The 23343-nt window shown below is 48.0% G+C and overlaps 1 protein-coding gene across 2 annotated transcripts in view; it reads left to right on the top strand.

Annotated features, from left to right (window-relative positions):
• LOC119963504 (probable E3 ubiquitin-protein ligase HERC6) overlaps nt 1–23343 on the top strand; it is a 63675-nt gene that overhangs the window by 31004 nt on the left and 9328 nt on the right. For both annotated transcript variants that reach the window (XM_038792718.1, XM_038792717.1), the window contains exons 9-18: nt 908–1035; nt 2408–2467; nt 5528–5633; nt 6643–6832; nt 8473–8657; nt 8776–8889; nt 11985–12098; nt 13431–13601; nt 16666–16809; nt 19231–19397. In XM_038792718.1, the coding sequence (XP_038648646.1) occupies nt 908–1035; nt 2408–2467; nt 5528–5633; nt 6643–6832; nt 8473–8657; nt 8776–8889; nt 11985–12098; nt 13431–13601; nt 16666–16809; nt 19231–19397 (1379 nt within the window). The remainder of the gene's footprint in view (nt 1–907; nt 1036–2407; nt 2468–5527; nt 5634–6642; nt 6833–8472; nt 8658–8775; nt 8890–11984; nt 12099–13430; nt 13602–16665; nt 16810–19230; nt 19398–23343) is intronic.

Genomic DNA, 23343 nt, shown 5'->3' with positions numbered 1-23343 from the left:
TCACTCCATGGGCTCCCCAGATGGTGGTCAGAATCTATCCTTGGTGTGCCTAATTCCAAATATTTTGGCAAAAGCAGCCACGGTCACAGTGTCTAGCCTAATGCAAACTCTTGCAAAGGTCACACGGAAAACCCAGTCAGGTGGATTCTAGAAGTCACTCTTGCCTATTATTACATAAATGTTCAATATGCTGCATCAAATTCTTCTCCCCAATACTTTTGGAGTGCATTAAGAATATGATCAGCCACAATTCCTATCCTTGGATGTTCAAAAGTGCCCTCTGCATCTGTGATGTGTCGGGTGAAAACAAAAGTCGATATTGTATTAAAATTAAAGTTCACTCATGTGTTACAACGCTTGCGATTTAAACATGAATATTTAATGTTACACCACTATCACACCTGTCATCAGTATCTCTCGCAATGCAGGCTTCATTCCTGGGATATATTCTACAATGGTTGCTGTCACATTTATCTTGTATATTTTTCACTAAGGTCACAGGGGTTACATAGAACATAGAACAGTACAGCACAGAACAGGCCCTTCGGCCCTCGATGTTGTGCCGAGCAATGATCACCCTACTTAAACCCATGTAACCCGTATACCCGTAACCCAACAATCCCCCCATTAACCTTACACTACGGGCAATTTAGCATGGCCAATCCACCTAACCCGCACATCTTTGGACTGTGGGAGGAAACCGGAGCACCCGGAGGAAACCCACGCACACACGGGGAGGACGTGCAGACTCCACACAGACAGTGACCCAGCCGGGAATCGAACCTGGGATCCTGGAGCTGTGAAGCATTGATGCTAACCACCATGCTACCGTGAGGCCCCTACCTTGAATTAAATTGCTATTGTTATACAAATCTCTCGGCCTAATTCCCTGACTTTGCTTTCGCAGCTCCCAATTCCATCAGCTGACTTCCGCTGCAGAGACAGCGCACAGCAGATTTTCACGATGGACGAAACCATTGTCGACAAATGGATCAACACAGCTGATTTCACCAGAGAAAGACAGGACGCAAGAAAGTCAGCACTGTTTATAGCGGTTCAGTGATTTCTCCTCTAAATATTTTATTAAGGATAGATTGTCACTGGGGTGGCGCAGTAGTTAACACTGTTGCCTCATGGCGCCGATCCCGGGTTCGATCCCAGTCCCGGGTCACTGTCTTTGTGGAGTTTGCACATTCTCCCCATATCTGTGTGGGTCTCACCTCCATAACCCAAAGATGTGCAGGGTAGGTGGATTGGCCACGCTAAATTGCCCCTTAATTGGGAAAAATAAATAAAGGATAGACTGTCACAGGTTTTGGAGCTAGAAATACCGGTATTCGTGATGCGTCGTGAATTCACAGCAGCAGGCCACGTTTGTGCCGTGGCCTAGTAGGGAACAAGCCTTCTGTGCCACGGAATATCGTCAAGCACACAAGAAAGCCCTTCTGCCCATTGAGCCGGTGGCAGCTCTCTTGAAAGCACTTTCCCATAAGTTCCACTCCCGCCATACTTTCCCCGTGAGCCGACAACCTTTTGTCTTTTCTCTATACCCATTTCCCTTTTCGCGGTCACCGTTGAATCGGTTTGCGCTGTTCTTTCCGGCAACGCATTCCATATGAGAACAACTGGGTGGAATAACTTTCTGCTCGTGATTCCTCATGTGGTGAGTTCACCGGAGGGGGTGGTGACGTGGTGGTCACATCACTGGACTGGGCTGGTTTAGCACACTGGGCTAAATCGCTGGCTTTTAAAGCAGACCATGGCAGGCCAGCAGCACGGTTCAATTCCCGTACCAGCCTCCCCGAACAGGCGCCAGAATGTGGTGACTAGGGGCGTTTCACAGTAACTTCATTTGAAGCCTACTCGCGACAATAAGCGGTTTTCATTTCACTTGCCACCCGGAGGCCCAGGCCAATACCCCAATAAGTAAGGACACTAAGTTCAATCCGGGACTCTCTCTTGTGGCACACAATAGTTAGCCACTAAGCAGCAGTAGCACCTGGATGTCTCAGTTGGGGAATGTCAGTAGTCAATGGAGGGACTCAATGGCACATTTTCCATCCCGCCTGCCCTGGGAATCGTTGCGGGAAGGACGGATAATTTGACAGACCAGCGAAAGATCCATTCGCCTCGGGCAAGAATTTCGGACCCTAGGACAGGCGAGACGGGAAAATACCGGCCACTGCTTTCAAAATCGGTCACCCAATGAATACACGAGAAAATAAGTGATTAATCATTCCCGTCACTGAATTGATCTGAACACAGAAGACAACCCGCGCAGGCTCCATGAATTTTCACGTTAGAATTATTCTGTGAATTTCTGTTAGAGTTTTATCAAAAGATATCACAATCTTAAATGAACAATATTCTTACTGACTAATATCACCTTTTGTCTTTCATGTGAAAGTGAAATTGCTTTAGTATTTTCCTCCGCCTCCTGCCTCACTGGGAGTTTTTCGAGGAAAAGGTGAGTCGGAGAGAGGCGAAGCAAATAGGTCAATCTGAAGTGCGATCGATTTAATATGGTCTGAATTTGTGGTATGAAAAACCTTGGGCAGGATTCTCTCAGTCTGGGGCCGGCCTGGAGAATCCGCGCAACTGGCGCGAATCGGCCCCGACGCCGGGACGCGAGCCACCGCAGAGTCATTGGCGCCGGCGTGGTTGGGACCGAGCGGCCGTCATAAAAAACCCGAGTCCGGCCGGCGCCATTCACACCTGCTCTCAGCCGGCGGGAACTCGGCTTTGAGGGTCGGGGGGGGTGGCCTGTGGGGGGGGAAGGGGCGGCCCAACCCCGGGAGGTGGGGGGGGGGCTCCGATGTGGTCTGGCCCGCGATCGGGACACACCGATCGGCGAGCCGGCCTCTCTGGCTGGGGGCCTCGTTTCTTCCACGCCGGCCCCTGTCGCCCTGCGCCATGTTGCGTCAGGGCCGGCGCGTTGGCGCCAGTGCCACTGCGCATGCGCGGATCCCACGGCGGCCAGTTCACGCCAGGATCAGCAGCTGAAGCGGTGTGAACCGCTCTCGCGCCGTGCTGGCCCCCTGTAGGGGCCAGAAATTCTGATCCTGAGGCCGCGTTGATGCCGTCGAATAATGCAATGGCATTTCCGACGGCGTCACACTTAGCCTCAGGACCGCAGAATCCCGCCCCTTGCATTTACGTACTGGCACCTTTCACAAACTCAGGAACTCCCAAATTGCTTCAAAGCCCTGAGATACTTGGGAAATGTTGTAATGTTGGGAATACAGTAACCAATTTGTGCACAGAAAGCTCCAATAAACAGAAATGTCAGAATGATCACATAATTTGTTTTAGTGGTTGAGGGACATCCAGTGGCTAGGCCACTGGGAGAACTCCCTTGCTTTTCTTCAAAATAGCCACGTGGGGCATTTTAAGCCCAACTGAGGGGCTCCTATTTAACATCATATCCAAATGACGGCACTTCCGACAGTGTAGAGCTCCCTCAGCACTGCACTGAAGCATCATTTAGGGAGGCACGGTAGCACAGTGGTTAGCACAGTTGCTTCACTACGCTGGGGACCTGGGTTTGATCCCAGCTTGGTTCACTGTCTGTGCGGAGTCTGCACGTTCTCCCCGTGTGTGCGTGGGTTCCTTCCAGGTGCTCCGGTTTCCTCCCACAGTCCAAAGATGTGCAGGTTAGGTGGATTGCCCATGCTAAATTACCCTTAGTGGCCAAAAAGGTTAGGTGGGGTTACTAGGATAGGGTGGAGGGATGGGCTTAAGTAGGGTGCTGTTTCCAGTGCAGACTCGATGGGCCGAATAGCCTCCTTCTGCACTGTAAATGCTATGATCAGCCTCGGTTTTGTACTGAGGTCTCTGGAGTGAGCGGGATTCTCTGTGCGGCGCTCCCCCTGCCAGCAGTGGGATCCTCCGTCCAGGCAGTCGGCCTATAGGGTTTCCCATTGTGGGCACTCTCACGCCGTCAGGAAATCTGCGGGCGTGACTGTGCTGCCGGCAAAGCGGAGGATCCTTCCGACAAAGGACCCCGCCGTTAATCTCTGACTCAAGGATGAGAGTGGTAAAAGCTCTACAATAGCGGACAATGTGATGCAAATGTGCTCGGAAGGCCAAGTGCCGGGTAAGCCTGTTATTCCTAAAGCTAAGTTGATTTTTTTTTACAAAGGTTTTTATCGAGAAAAGTAAATGTCAGCAGTCAACACAAAAGTACAGCTCATTATATAAATGTTCCATAGACTTTCCTGCCCAAGACTGATCGGATTCCTGACCGCTTTTTTCGAGGCCACGTCGCAGGTCATGGGGGTTAGGGTGGACATTAATGGCGGTCTTTAGTGTGTCAGAACATCGGAACTCTTCGGCGGGGGGGGGGGGGGGGGGGGGGGGGGGGGGGGGGGGGGGGGGGTGGCGACGCTCCGGCATTCACCTCATTGATAGCCCGGCGACGACTCCCGTTCAAGACCTCGGACTGGCTGGCTGACCCGACGGAATCCCTGAAGCTAGAGAAAGTCAAATCTGCCATTAGGGGGTGGAATAGAGCATTCCACTCTAGGTGGAAGCAGTTCACCACCATCTACAAAGACCTGTTCGTGACCAGCGGCTGGGGGGGTGGGAAAAGCCAAGGAAGGGGCGAGAGAGACTGGGGGGGGGGGGGGGGGGGGGGGGGGGGCGAGTGGTGGCTGGCATCCACTCAGTATCGCTGTGACTGCTATGTCCTGCAACTTGTGGTTAGAATATTGGACTTTGCAATATCTAGTTTTTGATGCTGTTATTGTGCAGTTTGGTATAAATGAAAACTCTTCAATGAAAATATACAAAATATTTGTTCCATCGGTTAAAACCAGGTTCACTCTTGCCGTCATGGGGAAACAGTTGGCCGGTAATTCACACAAACACCAGAAATAGGAGCAGGAGTAGATCAGATGACCCATCGAACCTACTCCGCCCTTCAATAGGATCATGACTGATCTCGGGCTTCAATTCCACTCTCCTGGCCGCTCCCATAGCCCTCGATTACCCTCAATGTACTCAACGATGGAGCATCTCCAACTCTCTGGGTGGAGAATTCCGAAGATTCACAACCCCTTTAGTGAGGGGATTTCTCCTCATCAAGGCCTAAATGACCCCCCCCCCCCCCCCCCCCCCCCCCCCCGCCGCCCCGATGTTTTAGATTCCCCAACCAGTGGAAGTAATCTCTCAGCCTATCAGACCCCTTCAGAATCTTGTATTTCAACCAATGAGGTTACCTCTCATTCTTCTAAACGGCAAAGAATATAGAATCATCGAATCCACGCAGTGCAGAAAGAGGCCATTCAGCCCATCAGGTCCGCACCAACCCCTCCCAAAGAGCATATCTACCTAATCTGTATATACACGCAATTTACTCAGCCTCCCACGTTTCTGGAGCAGTCATTCTGTTGGCAGAATATATTTTGAATTTGGATCAGAGTACATGCTTAAATGAAGGACTTGAAATTATTATTGTGCCAACTTTGCTTTTGTTGTGAAGTCGTACACTACAGTTGTATTAAAAGTTTTGATCTTTGCCTTGTAGCAATGGGGCCCAGTGTAAAGCACAGCATGACCTTTTTAGCGTTGATGTGGAAGCAGCGAGGGAATTACTTCAGAAATTTACCTCAAAGGATTGGATTGCAAACCTGGTAAATATTACATTGTTTCATTGGGTGTGTAAAATGCATATCCATCCACAGCGTTTAGTTCTGTTACAGTAATTGTAATTGTTCCCATTGAAGTTATAAAGTCAGATGGAACATCCTAATACTCTAAACATAAACTCCACAACTTTAAATGGGCAAAGGGAGCATAAACTTAGAAAAAGTTCATGTTCCCTTCATGCTTATCCTGTTTGTGAAATGTAGCTCCTGCCCTCTCAGCTCTATTCCCACTCAACTAGCAACCACTTGACCATTACAGTGCGCTCCTGGCCAGCCATCCATCCATCTTCCGTACTCCATTAAACATAAGCTCATCCAAAGCTCTGCTACTGAAATCTGACCTGACACCAGCTCGTTAATCACCTCCTCTCAGTTCATTGACTGGCTCCCAGTTAAGCAAAGTCTCGATTCTAAGATTTTCATGGCTGTTTTCAAGTGACCCCCTCCTCCCCCTACTCTTGCCCCTTCTGTTCTCTGCTACTTCACCCAGCCCTACAACTCTCCGTGATGTATACACTCCGCCAATCCTGTTCACTCGCTCACCCCCAATTTTAATAGCTCCCCCTTTGGCGGCTGTGCTTTCAGCTACAAAGGCCCTAAACCGCTCCGCCTCTTCCTCTCATCCCTCCTGTAAGACCCCCCCCCCCCCCCCTGAAAAACTGCCTCGCTGACCAAACTTTGCGTCATCAACCCTAAGACTGTTTTATGAGGCTCAGTGTCAATTTATTTTCATAATGCTCCTGTGATGTGCTTTGGAACACTTTACTACATTAAAGCAATGTTAAATGCAAGTTTGTGTTGCGATTTATATGGCGCCTTTCACGTGGTGAGGATGCCTTTTATAGTTGCATTTTTAAAATTCTGTAATGCCTGTTTATCAAATAAAATGAATGAACTTCTGCACTGTAAATTCTATGATTCTATGATTCTTCTATCATTCTATGAACTAGTTATATATTGACTCACAATTTCAATACATATATTTCTTTCACAGATAACTTCATGCCTGACATTCGCTTTAATCCCAAGTCTTAAGCATTTGTGTCACGAGGAAGAAGCCTTGATGGTTTACTTGATTCTGCCAGAGTTCCCTGCAACTCATCAAGTTGAGTTCGTGCAAGAAATGGTTGCTCTCTGTGCGGGAAGCATTGTGAGGCTAGATAATGCTTCAAAAAAGATTCTGGGTAAGAGGGCGAGTAGCAACCCACAGTGTAACTCTTGTGTATTCAGTGACAAAGACCAAAGTAGGTTTGGAGAAAATGAAAAAGAAGGGTTTCAGTAATCCACTGCAGAGGACACTGATCGAAGAACCAGAGGCAATGTGAGGAAAAACCTTTTAACTTGGCACGTGGTTATGACATGGAATGCGCAACCCGAGAATGTGCTGTAGACAGATTCAAACTGGCTTCAGTAGGAACTGGATGTGCATCTGAAATGGAAATATTGGAGGACTGCGGGGAATGGGCAGGACAGTGGGACTAGCCGAGAAGTTCTTTCAGGCAGCTGGCGCACACAGAACAGGCTGAACAGGTCCCTCCTCTTCAATAACCATTCTATGATTCAAATGAATCCACACTTCAAGTGAAGTAGGAATCTGCAATTGTCTGAAACAGTGGGGGACCCAGCTTGTCTCTGCCTATCTCAATTCTAAATTGATGTGGAGATGCTGGCGTTGGACTGGGGTGGGCACAGGATCCTTACAACACCAGGTTAAAGTCCAACAGGTTTATTTGGAATCACTAGCTTTCGGAGCCTAGCTCCTTCATCAGGTGAGTGAAGAGCTAGGTTACACAAACACAGCATATATAGACAAAATCAATGATGCAAGATGATACTTCGAATGCAAGCCTTTGCAGGTAATTAAGTCTTTACAGGTCCAGACGGTGCGACTGGAGAGAGGGATAATCACTGGTTAGAGAGGTGTGAATTGTCTCGAGTCAGGGACAGTTGGTAGGATTTTGCAAGCCCAGGCCAGATGGTGGGGGGTTAAATGTAGTGAGACATGAATCCAAAACCTGGTTGAGGCCCTACTCATGTGTGCGGAACTTGGCTATCAGTTTCTGCTTGCCGATTCTGCGTTGTCGCGCGTCCTGAAGGCTGCCTTGGAGAACGCTTACCTGGAGATCAGAGGCTGAATGTCCTTGACTGCTGAAGTGTTCCCCGACTGGAAGGAAACATTCTTGCCTGCCGATTGTTGCGCAATGTCCATTCACAGTTCACAATTCTAAATTGGTTTCTATTGAAGTAAGACCCCCGCTGGGCTGTGAATCTCAAATGCAATTGGCACCAAACCCCTAGTCTAAGGTACTTAACATAATTACGCAAAACTCCAGGTTACGCAGAACTCCAGGTGCAAACCCAGACAGGGATTATCATAGATTATCATAGAATTTACAGTGCAGAAGGAGGCCATTCAGCCCATCGAGTCTGCACCGGCTCTTGGAAAGAGCACCCTACCCAAGGTCAACACCTCCACCCTATCCCCATAACCCAGTAACCCCTCCCAACACTAAGGGCAATTTATCATGGCCACTCCACCTAACCTGCACATCTTTGTGACTGTGGGAGGAAACCGGAGCACCCGGAGGAAACCCACGCACACACTGGGAGGATGGGCAGACTCCGCACAGACAGTGACCCAAGCCGGAATCGAGCCTGGGACCCTGGAGCTGTGAAGCGATTGTGCTATCCACAATGCTACCGTGCTGCCCCTACAAATTCATATCACTAACAGTATTTTCTACGTCTGTGTTACGATACTGTTTTATTATTGGAGGGGCAGTTAATTGCAAAGTTGATAACATGGCATGTTCTTACTAACTAGAAAAATGCTGGTCGATGTTGAAATCATCGTATTTGAACAACCTTGTGCAGATGTTTAGGACTGCAGTAATAGTTATGATTACAAGTATCCATGCCCTGCATATTGAAGCTCCGGGCCATCCTGCAATTAAAGTACTGGCCAGAATTTTAAAGGATACCTTGGATGTTCTGGAACTGGTGTACAATGTAAGTATCAGAAAAGCCAACAGTAAACAAAGCACTTGTATCATTTCCTACCGTTTTCTGCGTTTTAGTTTTTCTGAGCATAGATGGTAAAGTCAGCTCTTTGTGCATTTTAACGCAGGCAAATATGAAAGCACATCATAATATCCCTCAAAACAAATTCTACGTCGATGAAGTTCTCCTGTTTGATGTTGGTTACGACCTCTTTACATTTAGACAATTCCAGCAGATAATGGTAGGTCTCCAACAATATCTTTGCGGGGGAGGGAGGGGGGGGTGGGTTTAAGGGAGGAGATGGGTCGAGCAGAAGCAACGGTGAGTTTTGAGGGTGGATGGACGGACGTGTGAAAAGGCATGGGAGACTGTTGGCACTGAGTGCACGGAAATAGAGCAGAGGGTGAGGTGTGGCGGAGGGGGTGAGGTAGTGGGGGGGGGCTGAGGGTGAGGAGCAGAGATGGTGGGGATGAGGATGAGGGGCACGGAGATGGCGTGTGTTTGAGATGATGGGATTTCATCAATGTTCGATCGTTAAAAAACAGAACACTGAATAATTCCAAAATTAAGTTAAAAGGAGATCTACTGCAGATTGTAACTGGGAATAACAGCAGAACATGCTGGAAAACCTCATCAGGTCTGGTAGAAGGTCTATGAAGGGGGAAACAGAGTTAGCATTTTGAGTCAGATATGGCTCTTCTTTGGAACCTTTTCCTTTTACTTTAATGAGGAAACTTTGGTAAAACTATTTCCATTGGTCAGTGACTATAAAGCAAGACAATATGGGCGGGTTTGTCTGTCCCGCCGTGCCAGTTTCCTTGTGCACCGTGCCTCCGCCAGCAGCGGGATTCTCCGTCCTGACAGCCGGTCAATGGGATTTCCCATTGTGGGCAGCCCCACTCCATTGGGAAATCCTCGGGCGCGGTGTGCTGCCGGTGCAACGGACAATCCCGACAGCGGAGCATCCAGCCCCATAAATGTAAGGTCACATGATAGCAAAGAGGCAGTCTGAGAGAATTTTGTAACAATGAGCGTTGTTGGGGCAGAGAATGTCGCATCAATAATAGCTTATAAAAGGCAGATGGATATATATTTGGAAAAGGTAAGGAACGGGATTCTCCAGTCCCTAGTCGCATATTTCTCGGCAGCACACCGTTCGCTGGTGGCGGCATTCCCCATTGGGATTTCCCGTTGAAGCCACCCCAGGCCGTTGGGAAACCCGTGGGTGGGGGAGCGCTGCCGGCGGGAAAAGAGAATCCCGACAGCCGGAGAATTCCGACCAAATTTCAACAGGTATGTGCAAAGGGCAGAGCAGTGTGTCTAAATGAAATGAAATGAAAATCGCTTATTGTCACGAGTAGGCTTCAATGAAGTTACTGTGAAATGAGACAGAGGACGGGATTTTCTACTCCCGACGGAAAGTCAATGGACCTTTGGTTGGTCACATTTTCTGCCCTATGCGTGACGAATCCTGCCACAGACGGGTCCAGAAAATCCCGGTCCGAGAATCTGGCCAGGCCCGCTGGGTTGAATGGCCTCTTTCTAGTCACTGCTGGGAAATTTTATGAAATGAATCGTTTTTGAGTAAAATTCCTTCCCTTTGATCCAGCAAGTGTGGGATATTAAGAGATGGTTGAAAATGTATCTTGGGCAGTAGTGCAAAGTGGGCGCTATGGGATCAGCTGTCTGCCACGCAGCATGCCAGTCAATGGAATTAAACAATAGGCTGCGTGGGAAAGGCGGCCGATCTGATGCAACCCGGTTTGAGCCACAGCCCAAGATGAATTGCTGCCTCATTGTTTATATTTATTGGCATGATCGCACACCTTTATTACCGGATCCAACCAATAAGCAAAGGATGACGAGCTCCCTCCTGCTGACTTTCACGAAGCAAAGAGGTTTGTGCAACTGAAACTGCATCACAAAATTACTTTTAGCTGGCAAGCATTAATCAGAAATGTAGGGCGGGATTCTCTGACCCTGCGGCGGGGAGGGGCGCGATTCAGGCGACGGCGCTCGGGCGCCGGCGACCAGAGAATCGGCGGCAATGGCGCCGGCGCGGCACTCCCCGGTGATTCTCCCCGCGCGATGGGCCAAGTGCCCGCCGAGTCCCGCCGGCGTGGTTCTCGTGTGGCCCGACCCGGAGGGACCTCGGCGTTCATGCTGCGGGGTGGGCTGGTGTGGGGGCGGGGGGATGCGACTCTGGCGGGGAGCCTCCACGGTGGCCTGGCCCGCGATTGGGGCCTCCTGATCAGCGGGCGGGCTTATCCCGGTGGGGGATATGTTCCTCTGCACCGGACCCCTGTAGGTCTCCGCCATGTTGTGGCGGGGCCAGCGCAGAGAATACAACAAACACCCATGTGCGAACTCGCGCCGGCCATGCTCGCGCCCGTATCGGCAGCTGGAGCGGACTGAGGCACTCCAGTGCCATGCTGGCCCCCTGTGCGGTGCAGGATCAATGATCCTAGCGGCCAGATGATGCCGGCGTAAAGCGCTCCGGCATTTACAACGGCGTCAACACTTAGCCCCAGGATCGGAGAAAACCGCCTGTAATATCTGAATCTAGAGAGCATAAAGCCTTGACATGAAATGAAATGAAAATGGCTTATTGTCACGAGTTACTGTGAAAAGCCCCTAGTCGCCACATTCCGGCGCCTGTCCGGGGAGGCTGGTACGGGAATCGAACCGTGCTGCTGGCCTGCTTGGTCAGCTTTAAAAGCCAGCGATTTAGCCGAGTGAGCTAATCTTTTAGAGATGTTACTTATATGATGGGCAGCAGCGGAGCACAGTGGTTAGCACTGTTGCTTCACAACACCAGGGACCCAGGTTCGACTCCCGGCTTGGGTCACTGCCTGTGCGGAGTCTGCATGTTCTCCCTGTGTGTGCGTGGGCTTCCTCCGCGTGCTCCGGTTTCCTCCCACAGTCCATAGATGTGCAGGTTAGGAGAATTGGCCATGCTAAATTGCCCTTTGTGACCAAAAAGGTTGGGTTGTGTTACAGGGATAGGGTGGAGGGCCAGTGCCGACTCGGTGGGCCGAATGGCCTCCTTCTGCACTGTAAATTCTACAATTCTATGATCTGCCAGGGATAAATGAATATTGTCCAACCAATCATCGGGGATCGGGTCATTTCAGACACTCGTGGAACACCAGACATTGTGTCCTGAAGCTTGTCCTTCTTTGTTCCTGTTTTGGCCGGGAAATGAGATCAATGAAAGCCAGTTTCTCCCCTATGTTGTCCACCCAACACGCTTGGGCTTCTTCAAAATTGATTAATTGTGTTTGAATTTGTGAATGGAACAGTGGTAAATGTTGTGCTTCTCTTGTCCTCCTACAGCCTGATGAAGTAAAAAAGAAAGCGGTTCCAGTGATGTTTTGCTGCTATCCATTCATCCTCAATTTAGATGCCAAGATTCGGATACTTCATGTGGATTCAGTTTTGAAGAAAAGTGTAAAGAATTTTACAAATATCGGACAAAATTGATAATTAGAACGTGATTGTAAACCACTCTGTTCCTCTCTTCCCCTTTAAAAATGCTCCTTGAAGCCCAACTCTTTAACTGAGCTTTTGGTCACCTGACCCTAAATCCCCTCATGTGACTTCATCCCAAATTTTGTCACATGGTGTTCCTGTGAAGTGCCTTGTGGCTACTTGAATACAAGATGTATCCCTTTCTTTGCTCCCTTAGTCTCACTGATCTCCTTCGGTCATGCACCTCTGTCCAGCTGAGAGGGATTAACACTCTGTCCATGGATAGCCGTGAGCGACCTTCAGCCCAGCCACTGGAATGTGCAGCAACAATTAACAATTCGTTTCCCAGCCACGGCTGTGAGCAGTCTGGTAGGAAAATCAGATGAAAGTTTTCCTCCCATTTTGCGGTAGCTGGATAAACAGCTGGGCTGCAACAGGCACAGGACGCAACACAGCCCTGGTGTATTTAGACTCTGGCAAAACCATGGGAGCACAGGGTGCCCTGGATATTCCATTCAATTCACAGCTCGGAAGCAGCCCAACATGCTGTTTTTTCTGCTCCACCTGAGCTCACATAGGAACATATAGATTAGGAATAGCAGGTGAGCCCGTCCCGTCCATTTGGTGAGTTCATGATTGTGACCTCAGTTCCACTTTTCTGCCTGTCCCCGCAAATGCTTTAACTCCCCTCTTGCTGAAGAACCTATTTACCTCAGCCTTAAAATTATTCATGCTTAATTCCACAGCCTTCTGGGGAAGAGAGTTTCACAGATGCAGGACCCTCTGAGAGGAGAAAATTCTTCTCCTCATCGCTGTCTTAAATGGGAGACCTCTTGGTTTTACATGGTGTCCCCTAGTCCTTGCCTCTATCGTGAGGGGAAAGATCCTTTCAGCATTCTGTCAAATCTCCTCAGGACGTTATCTATTTGATAAGATCACCTCTTATGCTTCCAAACTCCCAACAGGCCCAACTTTTCCTCATAAGACAACTCCACAAACACTTTTCTTTCCATTCCTTTCTCCTTCATTTATTTATCCAGCTTTCCCTTCGATTAGCATTTGCAACAACTGCTGCACGTGGAACCGGATTCCTAACATCATCATTCCCTGATAAAGATGTTTCACTCAAAATTACCAAATTCCATTTATTGGTGACTCTTTTATCTTCATGGCCTTCAGTTCTGGACTCCCCCACAAGTGGAGGGAGCTTCATTGCACTAATAGTTTAGAATTATTGTTTAAATGTCGGTTTAGTTAATGTTTTCATCGACATGATGCTAATGCACAGCATCTTGCTCTTTTATTGGCTAGGAAGCCTTTTTTGAAGCAATGGCTTTCTCGTGCCTCAACGTCCACATGGGAAACCCTGAGCCTCCCAAGTATCCTGTCTTCAACTTGAAGGTTAAACGGCAAGACTTGGTTTCCGACACTTTTAAGAAGTTGAAAAATATGGATGAATATGACCTGAAGAAGGAACTCGTGGTAATGACAATTGCGACTCCAGTCCAACACCAACATGAATCCTATAGCACGTAACTCACCTCCTGACTCCCCCAAAGCCTGTCTACAATCTACAAAGCACGAGTGAGGAATCTGATGGAATACTTCACCCTTGCCTGAATGAGTGTAGCTCCAACAGCACTCCAGAAGCTTGACACCATCCAGGACAAAGCAGCCCACTTTATGGGCACCCCCATGCAAAAACATTCACTCCCTCCATCACCAACCCACAGTGGCAGTAGTGTGTGCCATCGACAAGATGCACTGCAGGAACACGCCAAGACTCCTTAAACAGCACCTTCCAAACCCTTGACCACTACAATCTAGAAGGACAAGGGCGCCAAATGCCTGGGAATACCATTACCTGGAAGTTCCCCCCTCCCCCCCCAAAGTCACTCACCATCCTGACTTGGAAATATATGGCTGTTCCTTCACTGTCGCTGGATCAAAATCCTTGACCTCTTCCCTAACAGCACCGTGGGTGTACCTACGCCACAGAGATTGCAGCGGTTCAATAAGGTAGCTCACCACCAGCTTCTCAAGGGAAACTAGTGAATGCTGGCCCAGCAAATGAAGCCCACATCCCATGCATGGAAATAGTCAAAAAAAAAGGTTCGCGATTAACTGACCACTCAGTGGTTTGAAAAAATATTGCCAATGGTTGAAGAAGAAAGTCCACCATCAATGGTGGAAAGTATGGTGAAATCAAATAATGGCAAATAATTTCATACCTTGATTATGTCAGGAGGGCTTTTAGGTAAGGAATGTTGACCTTAACAATCACACCCTGACAATGAATTTAAATTCAGATATTTAATTTGCCCTTAATGTGGGATTGACTCAGTAATCTGTATTCATAATGGGGAGTTTCCCTTGTGGGTACTAAGGCTTAGAGATAGGGTCACGGCTGACGCTGTGCCAAACTACACTCCAACCAAGTAAGGCTTTCCCACAGTGAGTGCAGCATCACTGAACAGTACATGGAAAAGTTACTAGTCACATTTACATTACTGTGTCCAGGTCTATTGAGAGGAAACAAGATATTGCAACCTGAATGATTGAGCGGGGGTGACGAAGGTGGGGGACTAGGTGATGCAAAACGTGCCGAGTGATTTTGTCTTCCAAAACAGTAAAACCAGAGAGTGTGGGCGGGGTGTCGGTGGCGGGTGGATAAATACAAAACAAATCTGCGGAAACCCCGGCCGGGAATCTTTATTCTGGAGACGAAGTGCTCCCGCCAGTGGGGAACTGGGACTGGTCTCCGTTAGCACTAGGAACAGGGCCATGTGCGAGGCTCACTCCTCAGCCATGCAAATATATGCATGATGACGATCTCGCTGGATTCCATCAGGATCCTGGAATCGGGCTGCCATTTTGAGCGGGTGAATCGATCCTAAGATCAGGCGGCAGATTCCCCCTCCCCCCACAATACTAATCCTGTGCTCTCCCCCACCACATGAATAACCACCCCACAGCATGCACGCATGAGGGTGACCCGACACCACCCAGACCACTACATCAGGTCTCCCTTCAGACACCCCACCAGTCACCGCCATCAGATTCCCCATCAGACCCCAAATTAGGCACCCCCATCGAACCTCCCATCAGTCACCGACATCAGACCCCCCATCAGACCCCAAACCAGGCACCCCCATCAAAGACCTCCGTCAGACACCCCGTCAGTCACTGCCATCAGACACTCCCATCAGACCTATCATCAGATACCCCCATCAGATAACCACGGCCCCCCATCAGACACCCTCATCAGGCACTCCCATCAGTCACTGCCACCAGACCCCCCCATCAGACACTCCTATTAGACCCATCAATCAGATAGCCCCATCAGACACCCCACCAGATATGCCCATCAGATACCCCCACCAGAAATTCCCATCGGATACTCCCATCAGACACCCCCACCAGATATGCCCATCAGATACCCCCACCAGAAATGCCCATCGGATACTCCCATCAGACACCTCCACCAGATACCCCCATCAGACATACCACCAGTTATGCCCATCACATAGCCCCATCAGATACCCCTGCCTGAAACCTGAAGCACAATCCAGGCTATACAGTGAAAAACCATTGCATTTTCACTTACCCTTTCCAAACTTGTGCTGCCTCAGACAAAAGCCATTAAAGCAGCCACTGTTACAAGTGTCTGGGATTTCCTCGAAAGCCCAGAACACTTGAATGGGCTTCAAATCCCCTGGCAGCCTTTGAAATGCAAATCTTCCATTCAATTTCACCTTTATTATTCCAGAGACAGGTGCGTGGTGGATTGTTTATTTACCTTTCCCTTCACGCTTGGATGCATCTTAATGACCCTGCTTTGATGCTAACCACAATGTTTATAAACATTCTTGCTATGATTGACAGCCCCTCACCACATCAAAAAGAGCAAAGTGGTTTCACTTCCTCTTTTCTCGCAGCAGAAAGCACTGAGCGCGGGGTGGGTAGCACGCTACAGCCGGCGGCAGGGCTACAGAAAAATGGCAACACTGCCTTAATGGGGAATGTTCCATTCTTCGCCTGATCAGGATACCCAATTGCAGAGGCGGAGAATGGAGAATCCCGGCCCCCCTTTCAGTAAATGGATGGTCAATCTATGCAGCAGGCTGCTGAGAGAGAGATGGTGGAACACTTAAAATTGATTCATTGAAATTAAAGTTAGATAGATGTCTTACAGGAGTTAAAATCTTGGAACGTAGTGTACACGTAATTTGAGCCATGAGATGTGATCAGGGTAGGGTCCTTGGGAAGGACAGATAATTTGCACCAATGCTCTTCAACATTAGCATTTTCCTTACCTCATGTCTGAGTCTGTTGCAGATCAATTGATAGAGATTGATTGCCGCAGTTATCACCAACTCCACTATTATTGTTACTACTGGAATGGTGAAAGGTAAACTTAATAGGTCTGGCTCATTTTTCATCTTGCGACTCCTATGTATCTCTTGAAGTGAGCAGACAGAAACAAATTTCAGAAAGCCAATGTGCGAATGTGTTTCTGTACCAATATTTGTTTTTATTTCCTTAGGTGAAATTTGACGGAGAACAAGGCATAGATCTAGGAGCCATAAGACAGGAATTCTTCCTTTCTGTCTTCAAAGAGTTGGTTAAACCAGATTCCAACATGTTTATGTATTGTTATGAATTCAGAAACATTTGGTTTCCCTCCAAGGTGAGCCAAAGTAATCTAACTTTGTTTAAGACCACACTTTGCCGGTGTATAGAAATGGTATTATCCTACTCCAGATTTTTCAAAGTAATCTGAAAATATGAAGGGGCTCCAAAGCTCCAAGTGCCCTCTAATCTGTAAAGTTTACTCACAAAAAGTGAGCGGCTCGGAATATTTAAGACTTTGTTTATTTATCAGAGTCCAGTCTTCTGACCTTAAAGAGTCAGTCTTAACAGAAGAATAATGCACTATGCGCTGCATGGGACTTATGGTCTTACGCTAAAGCATACACCTACAAGAACTAGGTGAAAGGGTAGGCCATTCAGCCCCTTCAGCTCCCTCCACCATTCAGTAAGATCATGCCTTACCTGATTCTGGCCTCAACTTCACTTTCATGTCTACCCCCCATAGCCCTGACTCCCTTATCTGTCAAAAACTATCCCACTGAGCCATGAATACATTCACTGACCCAGCCTTCACCGCTGTCTGGGAAAGAGACTTTCACAGACTTTCCAACACTCTCTTGAGAGGAAATAATTCTCCTCATCTCAGACTTCAATAGGAGGGCGCTCATTTTTAAACTGTGTCCCCTGGTTTGAGAATTTCCCACAAGGGAAAACAGCTTCTCAGCGTCCATCCTGGTAAGTCCCCTCAGAGTTTTATATTCTTCAGTGGGACCATTTCTCTTTGTAAATTCTAGGTCCTACTGTTTAACCTTTCCTCATAAGACAAACCCCCCCCCCACTTCTTCCCGGGATGGGTATCCCAACCATTCTTTGAATGGCTTCTAAAGTATTGACATATTTTCTTAACTGTACCTGATGCTCCAGATACGGCCTCACAAGGCCCTGTGCAACTACCTCATAATTTGCCAACTTTACGGATCCAATCTACCTGTGATAAATGCCAACATTTTGTTTGCCGAAGTAATCATTTGCTGTAGCTGTGTACTAATGTTTTGTGATTCATGTACCTGGATACCTAAATCGCTCTGTACTGTAGATTTCTTCAATCTCCCTCCATTTAAATAATATTCGGCTTTTTTATTCTTCCTGCCAAAGTGGACAAGTTCACATTTTCCCACGTTTTACTCCGTCTGTCAAATGTTTTACCCACACATGTGCCATCAGCAAAATTCTGCCCCCTTTATCCAGGTCATTGAAATGACAGGCTAACTGGACCCATAGTTTCCTGCTTTCTGTCTCTATCCTTTCTTGAATGGAGATATTGCATTTGCAATTTTCCAATCCGCTGGAACGTTTCTGGAACCTCGTAAATTTAGGAAGATCAGAACCAATGCATCTTCTACTCTGCAGCTAGTTCTTCTAAGACTCTCGGGTGTAGGATATCAAGTGAGGGGACAAATGCAAGAAATGACAAGGTTTCCATTTGGGAACGCACCAACCACAATCCATAAAAAGAAATATCCATCAATTTCCATTGAGCGAAGACGTATGTAAGCGATTAACTCACAATGATCCACCATCAAAAAAGGTGATGAACCAATAAAGTTGTTGTAACTCCTTTCCACTGATATATTGGATTTGCATTCGGCTAAGTAACTGAATATAGGGTTTGTAATTGAACAACAGCCTAAAATTAAAAATTCAATCAAAAAATGATCAAACTTATTGACACAGGAGCATGTTTGAAATGTGTCAACCAACATTTTCAGTGGCAGGTCAGTATCTGTCTCAGGCATCGAGGGTTTGAGAATTCCAATAATTTATGGACTGGATTCTCATTTATTGGGACTATGTCCCCACGCCATCATAAAAACTGCAGCCTTTCACAGCAGAATAACTAGCGTGCAAAGGCCCTATATTCACAGCCCTGCAGGGGGCTAGCAGGGACCCGTTGGGAAGCTCACAGCTTTTGCTGCGGATACAAGCCCCGCACCTCTGGGTCAGAGGCCACGCATGCGCATGGCAGCGGCCTGCAGCAGCCACGCCGAGCTCCATGGCGGACTCAGACCGTGGAGCTGGACCTTCCTTTGGGCGCGCGCCCAACCCTGACCGCCCGCCCAAACATTGCCCAGTCCCTTATGGGGCCCCCGATCGGCCCGCCCCCGTCCATGGAGGCCGTGGACTGAGTCCGCAGCCACCACGCGAGAATGCCGAACGGCAGGACCACATGAGATCCATGCCATAGGGACTTTGGCCGGTCGGGGACGTAGAATAGTGGGGCAGCCCTCCAGCAATGGCCGCAATTAGGGGATACTCGGTGCGGTGTACACTCCGAGTACGCCCATTTTTGGGGCCCGGAGAATCGGGGATCCGGCGCTGGTCCCGATTCCGTGCGCGGAAATGGATTCTCCGCCCCGGCGCCAGATGTAATTTCGGCGTCGGGATGCGGAGAATCCAGCCCTATATCTTTAGCAATTGACACATGTTTTGTTATACTCTATTGTTTCCAACATTATAGATCACAGAGCCGATCGAAAAATATTACCTGCTTGGAATATTATGTGGCCTCGTTTCGTATAATTTCAGCGTAGTCTACATCCCCTTCCCACTTGCGCTCTTCAAGAAGCTACTGGGCGTGGAACCCACTTTGGAGGACCTGAAGGGTTTGGATCCTAATTTTGCAAAGTAAGTTCCGAGATCTGTGGACAAATTCAAATATTTGTTTCATGAAATATCTGCATGGAACAGCGTTAGACACAATGTGGGAGGAGGGAAGAGTAGTCAACAGAAATGGGAGGAAGATCAGATCCCATAGTGATGATAGTGCCATCACTTTACTGTGGTAACAAATCACAGGTTAGCTGCAAGCCATTGGACTCTTGAACAATGTCCAAAGACCTTTGGAGGAGAGCTAAACTTTTCTTCTAATATTGGGCTCTCTACCTCACCTGGGTAAATATTGCAGTTATTGAAGTTCATCTTCATAGAATTTACAGTGCAGAAGGAGGCCATTCGGCCCATCGAGTCTGCACCGGCTCCTGGAAAGAGCACCCTACCCAAGGTTAACACCTCCACCCCATCCCCATAACCCAGTAACCCCACCTAACACTAAGGGCAATTTGGACACTAAGGGCAATTTATCATGGCCAATCCACCTAACCTGCACATCTTTGGACTGTGGGAGGAAACCGGAGCACCCGGAGGAAACCCACGCACACACGGGGAGGATGTGCAGACTCCGCACAGACAGTGACCCAAGCCAGAATCGAACCTAGGACCCTGGAGCTGTGAAGCGATTGTGCTATCCACAATGCTACCATGCCTATCATTTCATGGGATGTGGGCATCGCTGAGGTGAACATTTGTTGCCCATCCCTAATTGCCCATGAGAAGCTGCAGGCCATCTGGTGTGGGTACGCCCAGTGCTATAAGGAAAGGAATTCCAAGATTTTGTGGCAGTGTAGAATCCTGATATCCTGTTCCTTAGCGAAGGACTTAAGTTAGAATGGAATTCATTATATCCTGTTTCTTAGTGAATGATGAAAGTCTGTGGAAACAGGACATGGGGGTAGACTTCTCAGCTATGCAGTTTTCTGTAAACTGCCGTAACTTCCAAGGGCAGAGTGTAGATGATTACATAAAAGGAAGATGGAAAGACCTTGCTCTTCTATTGGTCAGTTACCCTGTCTACTTTTGGCTAGAATTACTGTCCTTTTATTGGCCTAACTGTGATATTATTGGTGTGTGTGAGACATGCAAATGAAGGATTAGACTGAAACTGTAATTGTATTGGTTAATCAAGCTATAAATGTTTTTGCTTCACTGGACTCAGGTAGAGTAAAGCAGTGTACCCCACTGGTTTGCTCTCCGTGTGCACATGTCAATAAAGATTAATCAAAGAGTGCTCCCACGTCTGCCTTGTAATAGTTCGACAGTAGTAATGGTGAAGGAGTGACGTTGTACTTCCCCGTCAGGATGGGCCGGAATTCTGCCCATTCCCGCCGTCTGGATTTTCCGATTCCGCTGCAGTACTGGGGTTTTGGCCGAGCGTCAAATTCCCCGTTCTCGTTGGCAGTGGTGGCCAGATCGGAGAATCCCGGCTCTAGTGTCTGACTCAGAGGGGATCTTGCAGGTGGTGATGCTCCCATGTGTCTGCTGCCCCTGTCCCGCTAGGTGTTAGAGGTTGTGGGTTTAGAAGGTGCTGCCACATGAGCATTGGGGGTGGAGAGAGTAGATGTTTTAGTTGGTGGATGGGGTATCCCAGGTACCGATCAAGTGAACTGCTTTGCTCTGGATAGTGCCGGGCTGCTTGATTGTCATTGGAGTTATACTCAACCAGGAGAGTGAACAAAGAACAAAGAAAAGTACAGCACAGGAACAGGCCCTTCGGCCCTCCAAGCCTGTGCGAACCATGCTGCCCATCTAAACTAAAATCTGCTATACTTCCGGGGTCCATATCCCTCTATTCCCATCCTATTCATGTATTTGTCAAGATGCCCCTTAAACGTCACTATCATCCCTGCTTCCACCACCTCCTCTGGCAGCGAGTTGCAGGCACCCACTACCCTCTGTGTAAAAAAAAACTTACATCGTACATCTCCTATAAACCTTGCCCCTCGCACCTTAAACCTATGCCCCCTAGTAATTGACCCCTCTACCCTGGGAAAAAGTCTCTGACTATCCACCCTGTCTATGCCCCTCATAATTTTGTAGACCTCTATCAGGTCGCCCCTCAACCTCCGTCGTTCCAGTGAGAACAAACCGGGTTTATTCAACCTCTCCTCATAGCTAACCTCGTAGTGGAGAGTATTCCATCACATTTCTGACTGGTGCATTGCAGATGGTGGATGGGGGCATCAGGAATGATTTATTCCCTCAGAATTCCCAGCCTGTGACCTGCTCTTGTAGCAACAGCATTTATATCATAGAGGCCTACAGCACAGAAAAGGCCCTTTGGCCCAGCCCGTCTGCGCTAGTCAAAGACAAAAATCTAACAATTCTAGTCCCATTTTCCAGCATTTGGCCCATAGCTTTGTCTGCCTCAGCAAGTGCACATCTAAATACTTCTTCAATGTTATGAGGGTCTCTGCCTCCACCCCTCTTTCAGGCAGCGGGTTCCAGACTCCCCCACCATCCGCTAGGTAAAATAATTTCTCTTCACATCCCCTCTAAACCTCCTGCCCCTCACCTTTAAATCTATGCCCCCTGGTCATTGATTCAGCCACCAAGGGGAAACGTTGCTTCCTGTCTACTCTGTCTATGCCCCTCATAATTTTATACATCTCAACAAGCCCCCCCCCCTCAGCCTCCTCTGCTCCAAGGAACACAACCCCAGTCTTTCCAACCTCTCACCGTAGCTGAAATTCTCCAGCCCAGGCAACATCCTGGTAAATTCCCTTTCCAGTGCTATCACATCCCTTCTATAATTTGGATTCCAGAACTTCAGACAATACTCCAGCTGTGGCCTAACCAACATTTTATTCAGTTCCAGCAAAACCTCCCTGCTCTTAAACTCTATGCCTCGGCTAATAAAGGCAAGTATGCCTTCATAACCACTCTATCGACCTGCCCAGCTATCTTAAAGGACCAGTGTACGTTCAAACCAAGGGCCCTCTGATCCTTGTTGCTTCCCAGTGTCCTGCCCTTTATCATGTATTCCATTGCCTTGTTTGTCTTTCTCAAGTGCATCAACTCTCACTTATCCGGATTGAATTCCATTTGCCACTGATCAGCCCATCCATATCCTCCTGTAATCTAAGGTAAACCTCCTCGCTATTTACCACCCCACCAATTTTCGTATCATCCGTGAACTTACTGATCAACCCTCCTACATTCATATCTAAATCATTTATATAAACTACAAACAGCAAGGGCCCCAACATTGATCCCTGTGGGACCCCACTGGACACAGGCTTCCAGTCAGAAAAACACCCCTCGACCATCACCCTCTGCTTCCTGCCACTCAGCCAATTTTGGATCCAATTTGCCAAATTTTCTTGGATGCCATTGGCTCTTACCTTCGCTATCAGCCTCCCATGTGGAACCTTATCAAAAGCCTTGCTGAAGTCCAAGTAAACTATTTCAAATGTGTCGCTCTTATTTACACACCTGATCACCTCTTTGAAACATTTAATCAAGTTGATCAGACATGGCCTCCCCTGAACAAACCTATGCTGTCTGTTCTTGATTAATCCCTGCCTCTACAATGCAGATTAGTTTTGTCTCTCAGAATTGTTTCCAATAGTTTCCCCACCGCTGAGGTTAGACTGACTGGCCTGTAGTTTCCTGGTTTATCCCTCCTGTTATGGGAGCGCCATTTTCAGAACCCCAAAATGTATCAGGGAGTTCAACCAGCCTCTCCCTTTAATGTACTGTTGCTTTTCCAGCAGACGGCTTGGTCTCCAGGTGTGGTATTACAATTATGGACACGTGGGTTTTTAAACACAAAACAATGTTTATTCCATGAATTCAACGTAACCTTTTTAAATAAACATTGGATCCCTAACACCCCTTACTTCAAAGATAACCCCAAAAATAATACAACACTAAATAATCCCTCAAAATGTTCCTTCAAACCTCCAAAAAACTTCACCTTTAATAACAGAAATGAGGGGCGAAATTCTCCGACCAC

The sequence above is a fragment of the Scyliorhinus canicula genome, chromosome 3 (assembly GCF_902713615.1).
Source record: "Scyliorhinus canicula chromosome 3, sScyCan1.1, whole genome shotgun sequence".
Lineage (NCBI taxonomy): Eukaryota > Metazoa > Chordata > Chondrichthyes > Carcharhiniformes > Scyliorhinidae > Scyliorhinus > Scyliorhinus canicula.
The sequence above is the reverse complement of the archived record's forward strand: the minus strand, read 5'-3'. Positions and strand labels throughout refer to the sequence as shown.